The sequence below is a fragment of the Cicer arietinum genome, chromosome 4 (assembly GCF_000331145.2).
Source record: "Cicer arietinum cultivar CDC Frontier isolate Library 1 chromosome 4, Cicar.CDCFrontier_v2.0, whole genome shotgun sequence".
Taxonomy (NCBI): domain Eukaryota; kingdom Viridiplantae; phylum Streptophyta; class Magnoliopsida; order Fabales; family Fabaceae; genus Cicer; species Cicer arietinum.
The window spans coordinates 3,726,669-3,749,369 of NC_021163.2; the positions used below are offsets into that span (position 1 = coordinate 3,726,669).

Consider the following 22,701-nt stretch of genomic DNA (forward strand, 5'->3'; position numbering starts at 1 on the left):
AATGCCGATATTCAATGATGATGAAGAAAATTTTAGAGCTCCAATATTCTTGAAGAAGACCAATTATCCGGATCCAAGTTTGAACATCCTATTTTTGTTTTGTCGGATTGAAGTCTGAACTCCATGCAAAGATACGTAGAATCCCTGGCTTAAGATTCCATTATCATATGGCTCAAACACTTCGCATATCATCAATTGACTCAAATTCAAATTCATAGTATCCTCTCCCAAGGGGGATTAGGTTCCACTTCCACCTTCCTAAAGGTTTTTCACAATGCAGCAATCTTGTTGCGCGGATCAGCGACCTTGATATGTGTGTTTCCTTTCGGTAGTGAAAGACCGCCAGGGAGATGTATTTGACAACGTGTAAGCCCAGCTTCATAGTCATCTTCCCGAATCTTGATCGATAAATCCTCCCCCTTCAGACACGGACGTCGAAGCTGCTCAAAAGGGATGTTGCAAGAGTTGCTTAAAGCCTGTGAGCAAATGTCTTTCTCTATGGCGTGAGAGCAGAAGATGAGGGAGAGGGGGACAACGCATGATGAGCAGCTTGCGATGTAGAAGGGGTGGAATCATCAAGGAACCCCCAAGGACAGATTGGCAATGGCAAGGCCGCCATGAAGACAGAATCGCACAGCAAGAAACCCAAATCGCGAGCACTGTAGCGACCAGCAATGAAAAACGCAGTCGGCGGTGGCAGCCTCAGACAGCACCGGCGGTGGCTGCAGAAGCTATCGCAAAGGCAGGGAGGAGATGTGCAGGCAGCGGCGGTGCAGCAGAAGCTATCGCGAAGACTAGGAGGAGATGCGGCGGCCTCAGACAGCACTGGCAGTGGCGGCAGAACCTATCGGGTTTTGGTTTCCTTCATACCGAGTCCTTTCTTACTAAGTAGCATGCAAAAGCCTCAATTAATACTGTTAAATATGCAGCGCTCTTCTGTTACAATTCATATTAAGAGAAAAAGTATTTTATGCTGCTCAGATAATTTGGGTTGATGTGTGCATTTGAACTTGTGTTGGAGGATGCTACAACATTGGAAGAACAATGAATAAGAAAATTGATCGTCGAAAAAAAAGAAATTCCAAAGATAGTGTATTATACACTAAGTTTTAGGTTGGATTTGCCTCCTTAATCTATGATTATTAGATACAAATGGGATGAACATCAAATCATCTTCAGAATGTTTGGAATCTTTGAGTTTATCTCAATAGAATTTAGAGAAGAGAATAATGAAACTGGAAGGATTTTCGTGCATCTTTCTGGAGTGCATGCTTGTCTATTTATAGAGCAAGAGACATCATTTCATGTGGGGAAATAACCCTTCACTTAGAGTCACAGTCATTCATGGACAGATTTCAAATCGGAGAGTTGTATTAATTCATGAATAAACACATCTAAACATGAAAAATTACATCCTAATAATTTGAACTTCAAACCCATGAAAAAACAAAATAATTAGACTAAGAATTCTGCAAAATCCGCATAGCAGGTGACCTGCACCACATTGGGCTCTCTGTGTCGTAGGTCTGGCAGCAACTTAGTCTCTTGCGCCGGTTAGGTGTCCTGCGTTCTGTCTTTAGGTCTTTCAAATTGCTTTTATATCATTCTCAAAGTGTCTTGTTTGATCTTATCATCGTGAAAATGTTCTCACAGTGTGTTACAATATTGAAAGTTATGTTCAAACGAGATTGTTTTTGTTATAGATATAGTTTTCTCTTAGTTATTACCCTTAAAGGATCATTATGTGTTGCTGGTTGAATAATTTGCTATTTGTTTAACACTTTTGAGCAACTTTGAAAATAAATTATAAACGAATGCGAAGGAATAGACTTGTTGTGCCAATGATGCCAATCCTCAAGAGTGTCGGGGAGAATACCATCCCAAGCAAAATAATACACATGATGGTTTTGAACTAATAGGCAGGTTTATTGCATGAGATATAGAAAAATAATAATGAAGATTTATCTAGTCCTGCACATACGTGACTACTACTTTAAATTAAAGGCTTAAAAATATAGAGAAAGTCCATACACCAAACCAAACCCAAAATAAGAACCAATTTCAATGCACACAACAACACATCTATGTGTCCATTGACACTGTTTCGTTATCTTTGCAGCATCTATGTAGCATTATTTTGAGCTATTTGATTTTACTTATTACAAAAATAAGGTTCGAAAGAACACTTGTAAACAATTTTTCTGCACTTGTTCTGGTGTTATTTTATGACGCTCATCAAGATTTTAGAAAAATTTGATCACATGTAACATTATATGTAACCGAATACTAGACAAGAAAAAGGCCAAAAAGTTATAAGTTCAATGAAATTGTTAATATGAATAAGTGATCACACTTGATAAAATAGGATTAGAAACGAAAGTATTAAACATAAAGTTGGAGCAGCATCCATTATAGAATAAATAAAATTTAAAAAATCTCATTTTAAAAAAGACATGTTTGGAAAAGATTACCACAACAAGTAATGGTAAGAGTATAGATCAAGGAAGGAAAAAAAAATCAAATCATTAAGATTCAAATTGTTTATCTTGCTTGACACATGAGTCATAATAAAATATTATGACATTATTGAATAATAAGGCGTTATGATATTGTTTGATTTATGCAGCTAACTTCACCTAAAGGGGAAAAAACTATAATAATATAAAATATAAAATTTAATCCTAAGGGGTACTCTAAGATTGTAAACCAATCCTAAAACATATTTTCTAGTATTCTAACATATATTAAGGACAAGAGAGAGAACTATTAATTCAGCATTTGACGGGCTAACAAAATCACCTAAACATATCAGTTTAGCAACAAGTTAGGGAGGGCAAAGATATTTATGTAACTTAGTAAGCAGCGACATTTATGGTTGAATATGCTTCATTGAATCACTAGTTACGGAGCTGATTAACTCTAATGTGAACCAAGTCAAATAAGCTGCCCTATCAGCTTTTATATAATAAAATTATCTTACCTATTGCGTTGCGTTGTGTTGCGCCGTCGATGGAGAAGTGTTGCGTTGCACCATCACCAGAGAGAGGCAGGAAGCAGCACCGTCACCGGAGAGGGGGGCACGAAGAAGCGCCGTCACTGGAGAGAGGTAGGAAGCAGCGCCGTCACCGGGGAGAGGCAGGAAGCAGTGTCATTCAATCTGGAAACTAATTCAATCAACAAACCAATCATTAACATATGAGGTCAACAAACCAATCTGGAAACTAGTTTTAAATGCAAACAAACAAACTTCTTTACTTCAAACAAACCAATTGTAACTAGTTTTAATTGCAAACAAATCAATCTGGAAACTAGTTTTAAATGCAAACAAACCAATCATTAACATATTTTCTTTACTTCAGTTTATCCATTACATGTTTAACAAACCAACTTAACCTATATTATTTCCTAAAGTCTAAACTTTCAACTGCCCCAAAAACATTAAAACAATTGAAAAACTCACTAAACAAAAGGAACCCTTAAAAGCTTACCAATTTCAATTCCAACAACAAGAATATTATATGTCCTAAGAAAGATAATTAGCCTAGATGACATAATAAGCAACAATCCAAAGGGAGGTAATTATGCCAAGATGACAACATATCAACACTCCCAAATGTAAATAGACTATTAATTTGTTCAGATCAGATATAAAATTCTGCCACTTTAGAAATTAGAAATTAAATACAAACGTGAACACCAAAATCTTCAAATCAAAAGTTCAGCCACTTCAAAAAGGAATTATATGCAAAAAAAAGGTCTGTCCAGACATAATAATTAGCCAAGTACCAAGCATCAAGGGAAGTAACAAAAGCAACCAAATTCTTCAAAGAATAAATTCACCCAAACAAATTCATGTCTCACAATAAATTAATAACACTATCATATTATCTGTTGAACTCTGCCCTCAACAGTAGAGCACACAAAAAAAGTCAGATGTGGGAGATGGCTCTGCATTTGAATTCCCAAGTCATCAATATATAACTCCAGAATCCAAATGATGGCAAAAAAAGGGAAAAGAAATCACTGACATTAAAAGTCGTAACAAACTAAGTTCATTCTTATAGACTATACACTATGAACCATAGTCTTGACTGATGAGCATGCACATCAACAAGTATTACAAGTCATAATAAACTGAGTAGCACAACGTAACCCATTAGCTTTATGAAAATAATACTTCTTACTCATAAAAATCTTAAATCACGGTGCACCACTAGGAAGTAGTATTGTAAAATACAAAAGGAAGTAGGCTAGTAAAATAAGCGCAATTAAACATGGCGCACAAATGCACTTCAATTTTAAGCCTTACTCGGCAGAGTAAAAATTGTGGTCTGGACAAATAAACAAAAGAAGCTACTGTTTTTTGTTTGCAAGTTGCAATTGATTCAATAATGAATGGGTTTCTCTTCAATACATATTCGTTACTTAAGATGTATACAATCAAAAAGTACACAAAGTTAACACATAATAGCTATATCATAAATCTATTTTAAGAATTTTGACAATCACAGGCACACTAATATCATATTCATCTTACTAACAATTTGGTTAACGTTTTAGGACCTAGAAGTGCAATTCCATAAGCAGCTGTTAGTGACAATAGCTTCTTAACTTTTTCCATGTAAGCCCTTCAACAGCTCCTTAAAAGAAGTATTCACAACAATAACCGTGTAAAATTTACTGCCCTCATCAACATTGAAAAAACATTCAAGGGAAACCCCAATATTATTAGAATGAGCCAAGTGGGATTATTATGCAGGCAAGAGAAATGTCTTAATTGCATGCTTGATGGTTCAAAATTTGGAAAAGTAAAAAAAATCTTAGAATCTTGACATCAGATGCAGCGGTGGGGATTCAGAAGGATAGAAGAATGCAGGCAGCAACAAAAGAATTGAGAGAGAATACAAAACCCAGAGAGATCCAGAATAGCTGCATCTGAATTTACCAGCTGAAGGCACCAATTGTTCATTTGTGTATTTAAGATTCAGAAGTTATTACACTCTATGCATCAATTCATTCATTCATTCAGGAGGATTCAGTAGTTATCACTATCACCCAAGAAACTTGAAATAAACCCATTAACATTAACCACTCAGATCAAAGCTTATGTCTATGTACTATGTAGTATGGCATTTACAAGTTCAAATCTCAAGTTTCCAGAACTTTAGATTTCTTCAAATATTTTATGTTGTTCTCTGTCATTAGATGTTAACTATACTTTCAAGTAAATCATCATGGCAGTGATAACACAAGTTTACCATCTACCTTTACAAGCACTTCAAACTAGCTGGTCTTGTGAGGTAATTCGTAAAAACAGGGGACTCTAGATGAATCCAACAGCTCATTCAACCTTCGATTGAAGGATATACAAGTATTGTAAAAGTAAAAATAAAAATATCATAATTAAACAGATGGACCCAAAATAGAACAATATTAAGCTAAATCGAACAAAAATTAAAAACAAGGAAAGCTCGGTGAAGAAATAAAAACAACCAATAGATTTCAAATATAAAAAATAAAGCAAATATATGGAAAATTGAAACAATGGTGTCAAACCCTACACACTATTCTGATAAACATTCATTATTTGGCCTTAAATTTATTAAAAAATTTAGTCAGGAAAACCATTTATAATACTTGGTAATCCTATGAATATTACAAAAAAAAACCCATGCAATCGTTCAAGAACTGAAATAGATGTAGAAAGATCGGATGGCCAAAATAATTTCTTTATAAACATTGTTGCTTGAACCATGTAACTCATTCACCATGAAAGTAATGCTCATAATTTTGCCTGAAGGTCATCTTAAAATTAATCATGATGATAAAGTCACAACCATAGAAGGAAAAGATGAGGAACCTAACCAATAAAATCAAACGGCAACAACAAAATCAAATTATAGCTAAAATGAACATAACGAAATCAATCTATCTTAAAGACGATGTGAATTTCGGAATAGAGAGGGAGAAGAGGGTTAGGGTTTTCAAAAATAAATTTGGGGATTTTCAATTTTTAAGCAGAAATTGAGCAAAGTAACAAAGAAGAAAACTCACCCTTAAAGAAAAACAGCACGACGGAGGCCAAACTATTCCCTCACGGTGGTGCTGGGGCGGAGGTTTGTTTCAAGAAGGTTGGCGTTCTTTTTAGTTATAAAAAATACTATAACATAATTATGGGACTAATATCCTCTATTTCTTTGCATATCCATTTATGGGTATTTTAGTAAAAGTTGGTCCAAAATACTAGGTATTTTAGTAAAAAGCTTAATGAAGATGAAATTTTGAAAGAAATCCTATAAATAAATAAATAAGAAAAAATCTCAAGATCATCTAATATCTAAGAATGAATTTAGTATATTTTATTATCGCAAGTAAACTATTTTCATTTCATTTTTTATAACATAATTCTTTCTATATTAACCATCACATTAAGTTTCTTCACAAATATTAAAAAAATAAATAATACTAATAATAGATTATTTAATACACTTTTTAATATGTTATTTTTTATTGGTTAAGTTTATATAAATTCATCTAAATTTAAATGAGATTTACATTATTTGATGTATTGCTAATACTCTTCTAAAAGAAAATTCAATTAAAAAAAGTTTAATAATTTAAAAAATATATATTTATGATTATAGAGTAATTTTTATTTTTACTAATTATAGAGTAGGGTTTTTTAAAAAAAAATAAGATAATAAGTTCCATCAGAAATTCTCATAAGTCTTAGGATTCAAACCCAAAACATATTACAAGTTAATAATATCAATGTTTTTATTGATTAAGTTAGAATTTAAAGATAATCACACGGTAATAGTTTAACTATTGTCGCATATCAATAAAAAAAATTATATATAGTGAAATATAATAACATAATAACAGTGCACATTGTTAAGACAAAATCTCTATCAAATGGTTTTAATGATAACAAAGTTATTTAAAGATTATGATTGTGATTAATGACTAATATGTGTTTTTGAGTGAATTCATATTAAAAAATAGGTTACTCATTATTAAGACAAAAAGAATAAAAATCTGACTTGAGGATATGCATACAAGAGGATGAACCCTTAAGAGAATGAATCTTCATAGTTGCAAAATAGTCATCTTCACTGGAATAATGTTTTTTATTCATAAAGAGAAGATATATCAATATCAAAGAATGAATAAATAAAACAGTTTAAACAAAAAGGTCAGACGCCAGACTTTACTGGTACGAGGACGGACTGTACGAGGTTAGAAGATGGATTTATGGTCCACATCATCCTCATATGGTGAAAGCGACCCAACATATCATGCTCAGATGTTAAAAGCGAACCAATACATCATTCTAGCATGTTGAAAACGATGTAGCATCAACCTACAGAAAGGTAGTAGCAAATAAGACAAATATATAGCCTTACATGTCTTGAAGAATGAAAAAAGAAAAGGACAGCTCACGACCAAGTTCCTAGAAGGTTTGAACCTCTTGTACGAGGATTGACCAATGACAGCTGGATGACAATTCTGTAATTATGATGAATGACCTTGGATTTTTTGATTAAAGTCCCCAACGGTCATAGAGTGTTTGACACAAGCATCACAAGACTTTTATAAAAGGCAGCAAACTCTTCATCATCAAATACACAACTACATTGCATAAAAAGAGCAAGTTTCTCAAAGCTATCAAAAACAATTTTCATCCTCACTTTATACTTTCTATTATCCTTCACTAGATCTTTGAAATATCCTTTTATAAAGTGTTTAAGAAAAGAGAAATATCATACTCATAATCAAGGTTGAAAATAGTTGAAACTTGTAAAAATCAAGGTTGTAAGCTCTGTGAGGTTAAAGACTACACAAAGTGTAATCAACCTCTGTGAGGTTAATCAGTTTGATTATTAGTTAAAACTCACAAGTGTGTAAGTACTTGACGTAGCCTTCATTGGGTGAACAAATATATAAGTTGTGTATGTCATTCTCTATATTTTCTCTTTCATTTTTTCAGCTCAAGTTTAAAAATTTAAATTTGTATCCTCGAATTCGCATCCTCTCAAAGAGGATAGTATTTCAAAACACGTGAAGAAATTTTTAAACACCAACATCTCCAACTTACCTTACAAACTCTTTACCCGGCCCAATCTGATCCGGAAATGAGTGGGCTGGGTTGAATTGGGTCAAAGTCTAAATGACTGGACTTTACTCCAATCCCAACCCATGATAACTTCATTGGTTGGGTATTGGGTTTGACCAAACCCGACCCAACTCGACCCCACGTACACTCCTAGTTCTTGGCCTGATCTCTTTATTGGTTTTATAGTTTGGCATATTTGGCTTGATTAGGCTTGGTCCATCACTACCACCATTATTATATCATAATTTGACTTCTTGTTTATGTTGCCTTTTCTAGTTGTTTCTCGGATGATACATACACCAAAAGTGTTGCATCTGCTGGTGTGACAAGATATATCTATAAATGCTTGGGGTGTCATCATCATGTATAACTGCAAATATATACCAAATTCTGCTCAGCCTCCTTGGCAAATGCAAATCAATGCTTGAACTGAAGAAGCTTCATGCTATTGGGATCTCTTTTAGTTTGTCTCAAGAAGACTCATTTATATCCAAAATCCTTTATTTTTCTGCTGTGTCCAATTCAGGAGACATTGATTATTCCTACATGGTTTTCTCCCAGCTTTACAGTCCAACAATTTTTAGCTGGAATATAATCATAAGAGGCTATTCAAATAGCAAGAGTCCAATTCATTCCCTATCCATTTTTCTAAAAATGCAGCAACTTGGGGTTGCACCAAACTACCTAACATACCCCTTTCTTGTGAAGGCCTCAGCACGCCTTTCAAACCAGGAAAGTGGTGTTTCTCTGCATGCCCAAATTATAAAAACTGGGCACGAGTCTGATATATTTATCCAAAACTCTTTGATTCACATGTATGCCTCTTGTGGGAATATTATTGGGGCCCACAAGGTATTTGATAGTATGCAGGGAAAAAATTTGGTATCATGGAATTCCATGTTAGATGGCTATGCTAAGTGTGGAGATATGGTTTTGGCTCATAAAGTTTTTGAGTCTATGCAAGATAGGGATGTTCGGTCATGGAGTTCTTTGATTGATGGTTATGTGAAGGCTGGGGAGTACAGGGAAGCTATGGCCATCTTTGAAAAGATGCAGGTTGTTGGTCCCAAGTCCAATGAAGTTACTATGGTGAGTGTCTTGTCTGCTTGTGCACACCTAGGTGCTCTAGAAAAGGGAAGAATGATGCACAAGTACATTGTTAACAATGGTTTACCAATGACAATGGTCTTACAGACTTCTCTTGTGGACATGTATGCCAAATGTGGGGCAATAGAGGATGCTTTGTTTGTATTTCGTGGCGTCTCAAAGAGTCAAACTGATGTGTTCATTTGGAATGCAATCATTGGTGGTCTTGCCACACATGGGTTAGTGGAAGAATCTCTTAAATTGTTTAAGGAAATGCAAATGGTTGGTATCCGATCTGATGAGATAACATACCTCTGCTTGTTGGCTGCGTGTGCCCATGGAGGACTAGTTAAAGAAGCATGGTACTTCTTTGAGAGCCTTGTTAAATGTGGCATGACACCTACAAGTGAGCACTATGCTTGCATGGTAGATGTGCTGGCGCGTGCAGGTCAATTAACTGCTGCATATCAATTTATTTGTCAAATGCCGATAGAACCAACCGCTCCCATGTTAGGTGCTCTTCTTAGTGGGTGTATTAATCATAGAAATTTAGATCTTGCAGAAATAGTTGGCAAGAAGCTTATTGAACTTGATCCAAACAATGATGGGAGATATATTGGCTTGTCAAATGTTTACGCAGTTGTCAATTGTTGGGATGATGCAAGAAGCATGAGAGAAGCCATGGAGAGAAGAGGGGTGAAAAAATCACCTGGGTTTAGTTTTGTTGAAATATCTGGGATTCTTCATAGATTTATTGCTCATGATAAAACACATCCTGATTCGGAAGAAACTTATTCTATGCTAAATTTTGTTGTCTATCAAATGATACATGGTGTTCGCCAAGACAATCGGGGGGAGAATTTTTTGTCTTTAGCAAAGCGTCTTCGTAAAAGTGAAGTCCATGTAAAATATAGGTTACATGATATTTAATTAATAATGTCCTTGGCCTTTCGGACCAACAAACTCAAAAAAGTATTGCTAGGAGAATAACTATGACTAGGAGACATTGTTAGGTGCCAATATTGTTTTAATCATTACATCTTATTTTTCTTATTTTATTTTAATTTTATTAGTTAAAAAAATCTTAAGTGTTTATTTTATTTTTAAATAAAGTTTCTTAATTTTAAAAAATGCTGGAATCGAACCAATTCTTTTTTCAAGGGTTTAGTTCTCATTTGCCTCAATCAAATAAAATGAATATCTCTTTGTTTAACTATGATGAACGTATACATGAGAACCATAGACCATAGTTATTACACTTGAAAATATGAAAAGTGCTATGAATACTCACTCCTAAAACAATTTTGTTAACACTATCTTTTATTTGGGGGAATTCATGTGGTATTAATCCATGTGGTATTCATTTTTAAAATAACATAACTTACGCGAATTTCACATAGGAAACGAGAGAGGGGGTTGAAAAGAGACTCTTAAAATGGTGTTGGTGACATTCCTCTAAAAGTATTAGTACAAAACTAGAAGTGTGTTCTTTAGTCCTCCCAAAAACAACTACCCACAACAAGAAAAGAGAGAAAAAGGAGACATACTGTGTGAGCCGCAATTTTGGATATGAATTATTTGCAGTTGAAACTACTTGTAGTTTCACATAGTAAATGATTTCGGCTGTTAATATAAAATTGAATGGTTTAGATTAAATAATAAAATAGATAGTTCTAGAAAATACGAAATAAAGTTAAATTGTTGAGATATTTTTGAGAATTTATCGATTTAAGGTAAAAATAAAATATAGATTTGTTGTAAGTTATTTTAGAAGTTGATCTTAATACTTACATAAGTGTTTATCTTATACATAAAATAAGTCTAATAATAATTAAGTGGTTAAATTCAAATAATTAATAAATTTCAGTTAAAAATGAATCTATTAAAAACTATTAGAGAGAAGTAATGTTTGCTCATTATCATTAATTGACAATAACCTAAGGATTAGGAACATATAAAACTCATCACATTAATACTTTTGCCATATTTTTCTCATTCCTTTCCTATTGTATAGCTTGAATTAGGATACGTTAAATAAAGTGCTAATAAGATAACGTTTTACACATTATATCTACCATCATTCTCAATATCAGAATAATTTGCTTCTTTTGTGAATGAGCATAATCCAAAGTAATGAAAGTATGGTACCATTATTAGAACCTTATCTTTTTTTTAATGAAATTTCAAAGTGGTTGTGACTTGTAAGTATCATTAGAAAGTAGAGACACATAATTGTCTCCAATTTTTTTATGGTCTCTTTAGGAAGGGATTTTTGAACGGGATTTATTTTTCTGGTTGAAATTAAGCACGTTATAAATTATTTTTAAGAGTGATTAAAGTGTGATTAAAATGTCATGTGATCATAAATTATGTTTTTTTTTTAAGTTTTTAAAAAATCTAAAACATATATGTATGTATGTTAAAACTCTAAAGTACTCTCCTCCAAATCTCCTTCCAAATAAACCCTTAGCTATCTGGGAATCTGTTTTTATGCTTTATTGGAACCTCAATTATTTATTGGTGTTATATTACTACCAAGAATAAGATGCCAAAGGCAGAATAGTGAAGCTTTAGTACAAAGTGGAATGGTGCTCTGTCAATGGAATGAAAATTATTGTTGCCTGTTGGCATGGAAAATATGGTTTTTTTTTTTACAGAACATGGAAAATATGGTTAAATGTATTTAGTTTAATCACATTTGCTCAAAAGTGTAAAGCAAGAAGAGTATTTTGAAAATAAAATATCTGCACTATTTGCAGCACTTGTACGTCGAATAAGAGCATACCGAGAATGGATGAGATTCGAATTCACTAGAAATATTCTGAGAATGGATTAGATTTCCATAAGATTTTAAAAAATAAAAACATAAAATGGGCATTCCTTCCATTAAGATGGAAATATTTTTATCAAATATATAATGATTTTAAGTTTTAACGACACAATTTCGTCAAAATAAAATTATAACCACCCATTCTAAAAGTACAACTCATATAATAATAGTTGTAGAAATATTTAATACACTGAAACACGATTTTGAATTCAATATACCCCTATTCTCCAAATTTAATGAGTTTCACCACTAGACTATAAAAAAAAAAAGTTTTAACCACACAAGAAATGTTTATTTTATCATATTTCATTTCACAAACAAATTATAATTTAGTAGATAATAAAACAAAACATATGAATTGCCAAATATAATAAAAAAATTAAGGGGAAATCTCACTTGAAGGAATCTAATGGGGCTTTGAACATGCAACACGTCGGACACTACCATGTCATGCTTCACTAAGATAGCGCCTTGAGGTTAAGAAGATTATAATTTTATTTTAAATTTAATTACAATTTTGACTGTAGAAGTCCCTGTCCAACCAGCTGAACAGGCCTGTCTAGTTTTGATCATCTAGGTAACAAGATAGTCAATTGAACCGGCCATAACTACCATAAATAGGAGCATATACTTGCCTGCAGTTTTTGTCAAGTCGGACTGATAACCATATACTGAAGCTCCACCAAAACAAGGTACAATATTTGAACAAGCATATAGGTGCATGATACATAAAAGTTCAGAATCCATCATCAATGGACATATGATTTACTACTGAGTTGCCTCACTAATCATCATCTCCATGGCGTCGTCTCCTCTTTTCTGATTTTTTGACATCCCTACCAATCCTTGAATCTTTAAATCCATCACTTGAATCAGTGTCCGTTGACGACGATGTCCTCTTGCTTTTTCGCTTGTGCCGTGAAGTTGAATCCTCAGATGTTTCAGAATCAGAATCAGAATCTGATAGTCGGCTTCTCCTTCTCCTCTTCTCTTTCCTACTCTTCCTTTTCTTGTGCCTATATTCATCACTATCATCTGGAGACTTGTCCCTCCTACTCCTCCTGTGCTCCCTCTTTTTCCTCCTCCTGCTCCTCCTCCTCCTCTCACTGGAATCATCTGAATCACTAGCCTCCCTCTTAACACTCCTCTTCTTTGCCCTACCTCTCTTGTTCCTCTTTTTGCCAGAATATTTGTCTGACTCAACATCATCGCTTGAATCCCCCTTCTTTCTATAAGGACCTCCCTTCTCACTAACTTTCTTCCCAGTCCTTTCAGCAATAGCTCTCTCAATCTCTGAGTCAATTTCAGAATCTGAACTTTCACTATCCTCATCCTCCTCTTCTGAGCTCTCAACATTGCTTCTCCTATCCACCTTCTCAGCCTTTCCCTTCAACTTATCCATTCCAACCAACCCCAGAGGCTGCATTGCTTCAGGATCCTTCTCCTCCTTGTCATCTTTGATTTTCACATAGTTCTTGCACTGAAACTTGAGGTGCCCAACACGGCCACACTTCTTGCAAGCTCCGCGGGACACATCCACTTCAGCATTGGTAATCTTAGCAAGCTGTAGAAGCCCTTGGAAGCTGGCATATGCATTCTCAGCATCAGGCTCCGCATTAGGTCGACTTTGAGAAGAATCCTTGTCTTCCTTATTGGGTGCATAAGGGTCATAGCCAATGGCACTCTGCCATATACCATGGGTTTGAAGGGCTGCACTACTATGAACCCTGTTGTTCGCAGGCATGCGAACCCTACCTGCTGTAGCCGGCATCTTAAGATTTCAATTTAATTCCTGAATCTGGGAACAAAAAAAACAAGACAACTATCAGGAGCATAAAAAATAACCCCATAAAAAATCATCATGCTAAGTGACCAACCAGGGGCTACGGATGCACAAGCCCTGAAGCCTCTCACATTAACTAACATATGCATCTGATAAAAAAAGCTCAAATATCATAAAAGCAACGAGAGCAGGATGAAGTATTTCATCTTAACCTAAAATTTACACTACTATAATCTAGCATGCAAATTGTGAGACAACCATGAAAAGCCTTCAAAACAATCACACACATCAGCACTTGACAGTTATAGAATAAATATGCATTTGATTTTACCTCAATCACATCGAACTGTTAGAACTTTCAATCTCTATGTGTTCAATCTTTCATAAACAAGATATAGATACAATTACAATATAAGGACAGGGTTCATCTTGCTGATCTTTTTCAGACCGATTATGACTATTGGCTAGAAACTTCCTAAGAAAAATAATTAGCCTAGATAACATAATAGGCAATAATCCAAAGGGAGGTAACTATGCCAACATGACAACATATCAACACCCAAATGTAAATAGACTATTAATTTGTTCAGATCAGATATAAAATTCTGCCACTTTAGAAATTAGAAAGTAGAAATTAAATAGAAACATGAACACCAAAATCTTCAAATCAAAAGTTCAGCCACTTCAAAAAGGAATTATATGCAAAAAAAGGGTCTGTCCAGACATAATAATTAGCCAAGTATCAAGCATCAAGGGAAGTAACAAAAGCAACCAAATTCTTCAAAGAATAAATTCACCAAAACAAATTCATGTCTCACAATAAATTAATAACACTATCATATTATCTGTTGAACTCTGCCCTCAACAGTAGAGCACATAAAAAAAGTCAGATGTGGGAGATGGCTCTGCATTTGAATTCCCAAGTCATCAATATATAACTCCAGAATCCAAATGATGGCAAAAAAGGGAAAAGAAATCACTGACATTAAAAGTCCTAACAAACTAAGTTCATTCTTATAGACTATACACTATGGACCATAGTCATGATTCATGAGCATGCACATCAACAACTATTAAAAGTCATAATAAACTGAGTAGCACAACGTAACCCATTAGCTTTATGAAAATAATACTTCTTACTCATAAAAATCTTACACACTATAAAAAATCGAACAAAAATAGTACTTCTAAATCGAAAAAAATTTAAAAACAAGGAAAGCTCAGTGAAGAAATAAAAACAACGAATAAATTTCAAATATAAAAAATAAAGCAAATATATGGAAAATTGAAACAACGGTGTCAAACCCTACACACTATTCCGATAAACATTCATTATTTGGCCTTAAATTTATTAAAAAATTTAGTCAGGAAAACTATTTATAATTCTTGGTAATCCTATGAATACTACAACAAAAACCCATGCAATCGTTCAAGAACTGAAATAGATGTAGAAAGATCGGATGGTCAAAATAAGTTCTTTATAAACATTGTTGCTTGAACTATGTAACTCATTCACCATGAAAGTAATGCTCATAATTTTGCTTGAAGGTCATCTTAAAATTAATCATGATGATAAAGTCATAACCATAGAAGGAGAAATGACGAACCTAACCAATAACAGTCAAACGGCAACAAAAAAAATCAAATTATAGCTAAAATGAAGATAACGAAATCAATCTATCTTAGAGACGATGTGAATTTCGGAATAGAGAGGGAGAAGAGGGTTAGGGTTTTCAAAAATAAATTTGGGGATTTTCAATTTTTAAGCACAAATTGAGAAAAGTAAGAAAGAAGAAAACTCACCCTTAAAGAAAAACAGCACGACGGAGGCCCGACAATTCCCGCACGGTGGTGCTGAGGCGGAGGTTTGTTACAAGAAGGTTGGCGTTCTTTTTAGTTATAAAAAATACTATAACATAATTATGGGACTAATATCCTCTACTTCTTTGCATATCCATTTATGGGTATTTTAGTAAAAGTTGGTCCAAAATATTAGGTATTTTAGTAAAAACCGCAGTGAAAATGAAATTTTGAAAGAAATCCTATAAATAAATAAGAAAAAAATCTCAAGAACATCTAATATCTAAGAATGAATTTAGTATATTTTAGTGTCGCAAGTAAACTATTTTCATTTCATTTTTTTATAATATATTTCTCTCTATATCAACCTTCACATTAAATTTCTTCACACATATTAAAAAATAAATAATATTGATAATATTTTAACACATTTTTCAACATACTATTTTTTATTGATTGTAGTCTATATAAATCCATCTAAATTTAAATAAAATAAACATTATTTAGTGTATTGTTAACACTTTTTTAAAAGAAAATTGAATTAAAGAAAGTTTAATAATTTTAAAAAATATATTTATGATTATAGAGTAATTTTTATTTTTACTAATCATAAAATAGTATTTTTTTTGTTGTAAATAAAATAATAAATTTTAGTAGAAATTCTTACAAACCTTGAAAATCAAACATAATACAATTTAATAATATCGATATTTTTATCGATTAAATTAGAATTTAAAGATACTCACTCAGTAATAATTATATGTTAACTATTGTAGCATATAAATAAATAAAAATCATATATAATGAAATATAATAACATAATAACTGTGCACAAATATAGACACACACAAAAAAAGGGTGCACATATTTTTCATAAGGAAAAAATGGTTTACATATAATAATAGTTTCAATCTAAATTAAATAGCTCATATTACATAAAGTATTATTTAATATCGTCTTTAAGTCTTAATTTAATAAATAAATATTAATATTATTAAATAATATATCTTATTCCAACTTCAAAACATTAAAATATTTGAATAGAATAATCGTGTAAAATGTAAAAATAGTTAAGAGTCTAAAATCTAAAATTACAAAACATAGATAAGTTATATGACTTTTTATTGGAAAAAGGTAATAGTAATAGTGAAAGATTTTTTTTCTAAGCTAAATAAATTATTGAGATAAAAAGTGTGCTCCAACCCCTAGAGTAATTTCTTATTTTAAAAAAGCTTTACAAATAAGCTAGCAAATTAATCCACTTAAAAAAAACTGAAATATATTTTTTGTCTTTTTATTATATTGAAAATTAATTTTTAGTTCTCTTATTTTTAAAATTAGATTTTTTTTCCATATAATATAATTTGTGGGAATGTTTAGTCTCCTTCATTTTTTATGATATCGCAGGTTCAATTATGACGTGTGTAATCCATTTGAATATGATAAAATTGAATTTATGTAGTTAATCAACATCTATTTCTTTATTTTTTATTCGATAAAAATTTCATGAACGATTTTTTTTAATAATAATATAAACGAAGATTTATGAAAAAAAAAGATAATAACGTTAATGTTATTCTATTTTATCCGATTCAATTGTGTTATCGTGTCATTAATGAGAGTATTATATAATGAAAATGGAAAAAGACTTACAGTTTTAGAAATAAGAAGAATAGAGGTGAAACTTGTGTGATAAATTTAAAAATTAATATATTTTGATACTATTAAATTAAATTACCAATAATTAAATGATATGTCATTTATGAATGAGTTTGACTATATTTTAAATTTAATAAAATTAAATTTTTAAGTTTTATATTTTAATTTTATTTTGAAATGACGTTTTTTTGTTATAATTTTAATTAAAATTAAATTTTTAATTTTAATTATAGAAATAATTTATTTAATTACTAAAGTCAAAATTGAATAGATAAATATATCAAAACTCTTAATTAAGTCAAATTTAATAAATCCACAATAGTAATATTCATGTGGATAAATTAAAAAAAAAATATTATTGATCAAAACATTTAGAGTACCGATACACACTATTTTATAGTAATGTAAAATTTGTCAAATAGAATAATTAAAAGTGCATAAAAAAATCTAGTGAATTAATCCGCCAATTAGAAAAAAATAAACATCTAATTTTTTCCCCACATAAATATCAATACCATGCCACCCTCTTACTTTGATCTACCAAATTTGCTACTTCCCCCTTAGAAATTAAATTGTTTCTCACATAATCAGAGATACAGTAGCTTTTTTAGTTTAGAATATTAAATTTTAAAGAGAAAATAACGCTGGTAATTTGGAATTCAATCGGAAATAAAATAGAATAGGATGAATGATTATTTGAATCAAAATTCAATTTAAAATGGTTAATTAAAGCTTGTGAAGACGTAGCTAGCCCCAGCAAGTAGTTGGTTCTCCCTTGAAGATTTTGTTGGTTGCATTGTAGAAGTAGTTTTCAAATAAAGTTTTAAATTTGGCTTTATGGACACAGAGTGTTTTGTCATATGATGGGAACAAACCAACAAAAGCAACACACAGTATTGCCTTTTCTTCTTTAATTTTATCGATCGTCATCAATTCACAAAGATCAAACTTTTTCCTGTATCACAATAGCATGCCCATTACCCTTCCTTCTCTCATATTTTTACTTTGTGGATCAAATGAATCTTCTCTCTTTTTGTTCGATAAGTAATGAATCTTAATCTTTATCTACTTTAGATACTTTTTTTATTCTTTACATTCTATATAAAAATTACTTCCGAGCGACACGTATAAGATTATTTGCTAATTAAAACTAAAATTTGAATTTTCTCTATTCAAATTCCTATATATATACATATTTTTATTCAAGTTTTCTTTAAAAAAAAGTACAATTGTTCGAACTCATTACATCAAAACATGAAATTATATACTTTTTAAAATGAGTATCATTTATTGTTTTTATATATATTAAAAAAATACAATGATTATAAATAGTTATTTTATCAAATTATTATATATTTTTTTATTTATTATTATAGATATAAAGTAGAAATGTTATTTTAAAAATAGTGTATATTAATAATTGAAAAGTAGAATTAACAATTAAAGTTACATTTAATATAAAAAAGTAATAATTTATTTTAAAATAAATTTGTTTTCTCTAAACTAATACTCATTTTAAAACGGAGAGTAACATGTAATTGCTCCATAACAAAATTCTATCTTCAAATGAACCACCCTGATACATGATTTTAATTTATGAAATCATGTATTTTGAATCTGTTAATATAATATTGAGATCTGCAACAAGAATTAACTAACAAAAGAGAAGACAAATAATTGTAGAAAAAGAAACGAAACAGAGAATGTTCTTGGTCTTCTGCTGAAAACGGAGAATGTTATGAAAAACTAGAAAACAGAGACTCATTATCGTTCTCCGTTTCTGCAGTTTTGAAAACCAGTTTTTCAATCAAATTAAACAAAAATTAAGAAAGATAAAGAAAGAATAACATCCAGATTTACGTCATGGGCAAGAAAGCAACTATGAATCTTTGAATTTACAAAAATAAGCCATTTCAAGATTGTTCACCTAGTCTTCACTAGTTTTCTCTTTTCACACAATATCTTTTTTTTTCTCCCTCAATCTTCTTTTTGATTTCCTATGAATCACGAATTGTTTATCCCTCGCTAATTCTCAGCAAATACTGCTACAACAACTCTCAACAACTTACTCAATGCATCTACAGTTATAGTATTTGTGAAAATATGCCTAAAATCAACAACAACTTGAAGTTAGTTATTGTTATAACTGAAATAGTTATGACAAATGTTGTTATAGCTAGTTAAGCAATGTACCTTTAAATACTATAATTATAAATTCAATTTCTTGACAGTTGTTGCAGTAGTGATTGCTAAGAAAGAGAGAAATATGCAATTCATGATTCATAGGAAATCAGATAGAAGATTAAGAGAGAAGAAAAATCGAGATTGAGTGAAAAAGCTAGTATTGATGGTTCAGAAATAATGATAGATACTAGGAGATCAATCTTAAGAAAGCCTTAATCTTGTAAAGTTCAATTAACAATAGTGAATTTTCCGTTTTCGTTTTTTTCTCTGCAATTGTTTGTCTTCTATTGTTGTTGGTTAATTTTTGTTGCAGATCCCAATATTGGTTTAACAGTATTTAAAGACAAACTTCTTAACTAACATTGTCATAAACTAATTTCATGTTGTTACTGATTTGAGACATATCTTCACATAATCAACTACCGCCCCATGAGTATTTTTGTTCCTCAAGAAAGAATCAACGATACCAAAGAACAACTTCAACCCACGTAATCTCTCTTAGTCACCTAAATCTCCCATTTCATTAAGGAGCAACTAAATAGAGATAATTTTCATTTCTTTAAAGAAATGGACATCTCAATTACTATAATTTGATATATAAAACTCTAATTAATATCACATATTTTACCTTTATATCACTTGTATATATCCAAAAATCATAGTAAAAACATATCTATTTCTTTGACAAATATTACCACAGCCACATGTATGATTATGAGATGCCCCTAGAATTTCCACTCACTCAAAAGAGAGAAAAAAAAATAGAAACTATTATGTGATTGATAGATATATTGATGATGAGATAAAAATAGATAAGAAAAATATATTAAATAAGTGTATATAAATTAATTGTGTTCAAATATATTAATTGCCTCACATTGTAAAAACATGGTGAATAAACAAATGGTTACGGTCCTCTTGAACTCAAATTTCTATATTTGAATTTAAATTGAAAATGTTTAGCTTTGAATATCTCTCTACCATGAGAGTAAAAAAAATCTAGTTCTAGAGTGATGAACACAAGTGGACAAAGAGAATGGGATTTCAGTTTTGAAACTGTTGATTTTTCTCAACTACTAAAAAAGTTAGTTAATATATATATATATATGTGAAAGTTATGAAAAGTGGAAACATATATAACGGCCGGCATGAAGTGTGAATAGCACTTATTCCAAAGCTAATACAATTTGCAGTTTGCATCTTCGATCCCACCACACACAAATTGAATAAATATTTGCTTAAGTGATCTATATCATGCATGAATAAACTAAATCAACCATCCATTAATTTATTTGGTAGATACTATTATTATTATATATCAGTAGTAGTAAGAATATTTTAGACACTTTAATTTTTTTGTATATACACTTATTGTAATTCTATTACTTAAATTTTTTGTTTATTCTATGTTATGAAATCTTAGTGGAGTTCTTTATCTTCTTCCTCTTTTCTTTCTCTCTTCTTTCTCTCTTCTATGTTTATCATTGTTAATATGATATCAAAGAGTTTTGCTTGATCTTACGATCTACTGTAAAGTGGTTCACAACTTAATGGGGTTCGAGAATCTACTGTAAAGTGGTCCATAACTTTGGTTGATTTTTGTACGACCCGTTTTGCGATCGATCTAATTTGCTCCCTTCATTTTTGACCCGATTCTATCTCTTTGTTTCCGACCTGATTCTACCTCTTTGTTTTAGACACGATTCTGCTCTTATGTTTTTGATGTGGTTCTACTCTTCTGATTCCGATGTGGCTCTGCTTTTCTGTTTTCGACACAATTTTGTTTGGTTTGGTTCCTAATTGACTCTACTATTGACATATTATCCTTAATTTCTTTTTTCTCAATGATTGTGTTCGTCATATTTTCCTGTCATTATTTGTTATGGTTGGTGCTAAGGATAATTCTCTTCAAGTTGTTAGTGTCAACTTCAATGGACATAATTACTCTTATTGGAGTTATATGATAAATAAAAATTGATTGGAAAAAATATGTGGAGTTATGTTGATGAAACTTCTGTTAAGCCTACAGATAAAAAGGATTGAGTTAAATATACAAAAGACTTGAAAACATAGAATGTTAGTAATTCAAAAATCATTACTTGGATTAATAATTATATTAAATTGTCTATTGGTGTGCAACTAGCAAAATATGATATTGATAAATAGATTTGGGATCACTTGAAACATTTGTATGTTCATTCTAACATTGCAAAATAATATTAGTTGGAAAGTGATATTAGGGTCCTTAAGTAGAACAATATGATCATTCAGGAATTCTATTCAACAATGGCTAATTTGTGGGATCAATTGGCTTTTACATTATCAATTGAGTTGAAAGCTATCAAAGTGTACATTGATCAAAGAGATGAGCAACGTCTGGTTTGGTTTCTAATGGCTCTGTGATGATTTTGATGGCCTTCGCGGTGGTATTTTGCATCATTTTCCTCTTCTTATTGTTGAATCAGTAGTTAGTGAGTTGTTGGCAGAAGAAATTAGACTTAAGATCCATTCCGCTATGTTAGAGAAGGGAATTCTCTCAACTCATTCCTCTATTTTTGCTGCTCCTATTCAAAATGGAAAGTCTCAAGGGAGAGTTAGATTTGATAACGATGAATGTGTTTTTTGCAAAGACAAATTTCATTGGAAATCACATTGTCCGAAATTGAGGATATCACATAAGAAGAATTTTAGAGGGTCATCGTCCAATATTGTTTCTTCTGCTCCTCCTACCATTGACTCTAGTTCTGATTATGTATACTCTCTGAGATTGTTTTCCAAATATATGTTATTTCATAACAACTCCAAAAAATACTATCATTGTCTTCTTTAGACAACATATTTATTCTTTCTCTTATTTTTTTAGTGTGAGTTGCAGTCGATGACTACAGAGAATATTGTGTAAGAATAACGTGACGGAGAACTAACACTGTTCTATTAATTCTACCTCACAAATTTTTTAATTATTTTATATCTATTAATTAACTCAATATTGAGAACAACTTGAGCTCCATTAGTGCCTAACCACGGTCATTATGCAGTTGCCAGCATAATTTGCCATTTCATAGTTCCACTTACACCCATTATTTATCTCATTACCCAAGCACTCAAATATTTAAATTATTAAATGTACAAAATTATTTTTGACTAAACATGTACAAAAAATTTATTAATAAATGTTTAGCACATATATTGTGAAAAAAAGATGATTTCATTTTAAATAGATCATGGCTGGCTATTATATAA

The 22,701-nt window shown here is 31.4% G+C and overlaps 3 protein-coding genes across 3 annotated transcripts in view; 1 reads left to right on the top strand and 2 right to left on the bottom strand.

Moving 5' to 3' along the window:
• LOC101509279 (uncharacterized) overlaps positions 1-6,215 on the bottom strand; it is an 11,015-nt gene extending 4,800 nt beyond the window's left edge. The window contains exons 1-2 of the mRNA XM_004495417.4: positions 6,055-6,215; positions 2,981-3,164 (exon numbers count right to left, since the gene is read on the bottom strand). The gene's annotated coding sequence lies outside the window, so the exon portion shown is untranslated. The remainder of the gene's footprint in view (positions 1-2,980; positions 3,165-6,054) is intronic.
• Positions 6,216-8,386: 2,171 nt separating this feature from the next.
• Positions 8,387-10,147, top strand: LOC101510035 (pentatricopeptide repeat-containing protein At5g08305-like). Its single transcript, XM_004495419.4, has one exon. It carries the CDS (start codon positions 8,459-8,461, stop codon positions 10,130-10,132), a length of 1,674 nt encoding a protein of 557 aa, XP_004495476.1. The 5' UTR covers positions 8,387-8,458; the 3' UTR covers positions 10,133-10,147.
• Positions 10,148-12,503: 2,356 nt separating this feature from the next.
• Positions 12,504-15,759, bottom strand: LOC101510361 (uncharacterized). The gene is made up of 2 exons (XM_004495420.4): positions 15,619-15,759; positions 12,504-13,830 (listed from the first exon to the last, which is right to left on the bottom strand). Exon 2 carries the CDS (start codon positions 13,801-13,803, stop codon positions 12,817-12,819), a length of 987 nt encoding a protein of 328 aa, XP_004495477.1. The 5' UTR covers positions 13,804-13,830; positions 15,619-15,759; the 3' UTR covers positions 12,504-12,816.
• Positions 15,760-22,701: the final 6,942 nt, after the last annotated feature.

Coding starts and splice junctions, on each gene's coding strand:
- LOC101510035 (XM_004495419.4), top strand. CDS start 8,459: ATGCTTGGGGTGTCATCATCATGTATAACTGCAAATATATACCAAATT.
- LOC101510361 (XM_004495420.4), bottom strand. CDS start 13,803: ATGCCGGCTACAGCAGGTAGGGTTCGCATGCCTGCGAACAACAGGGTT.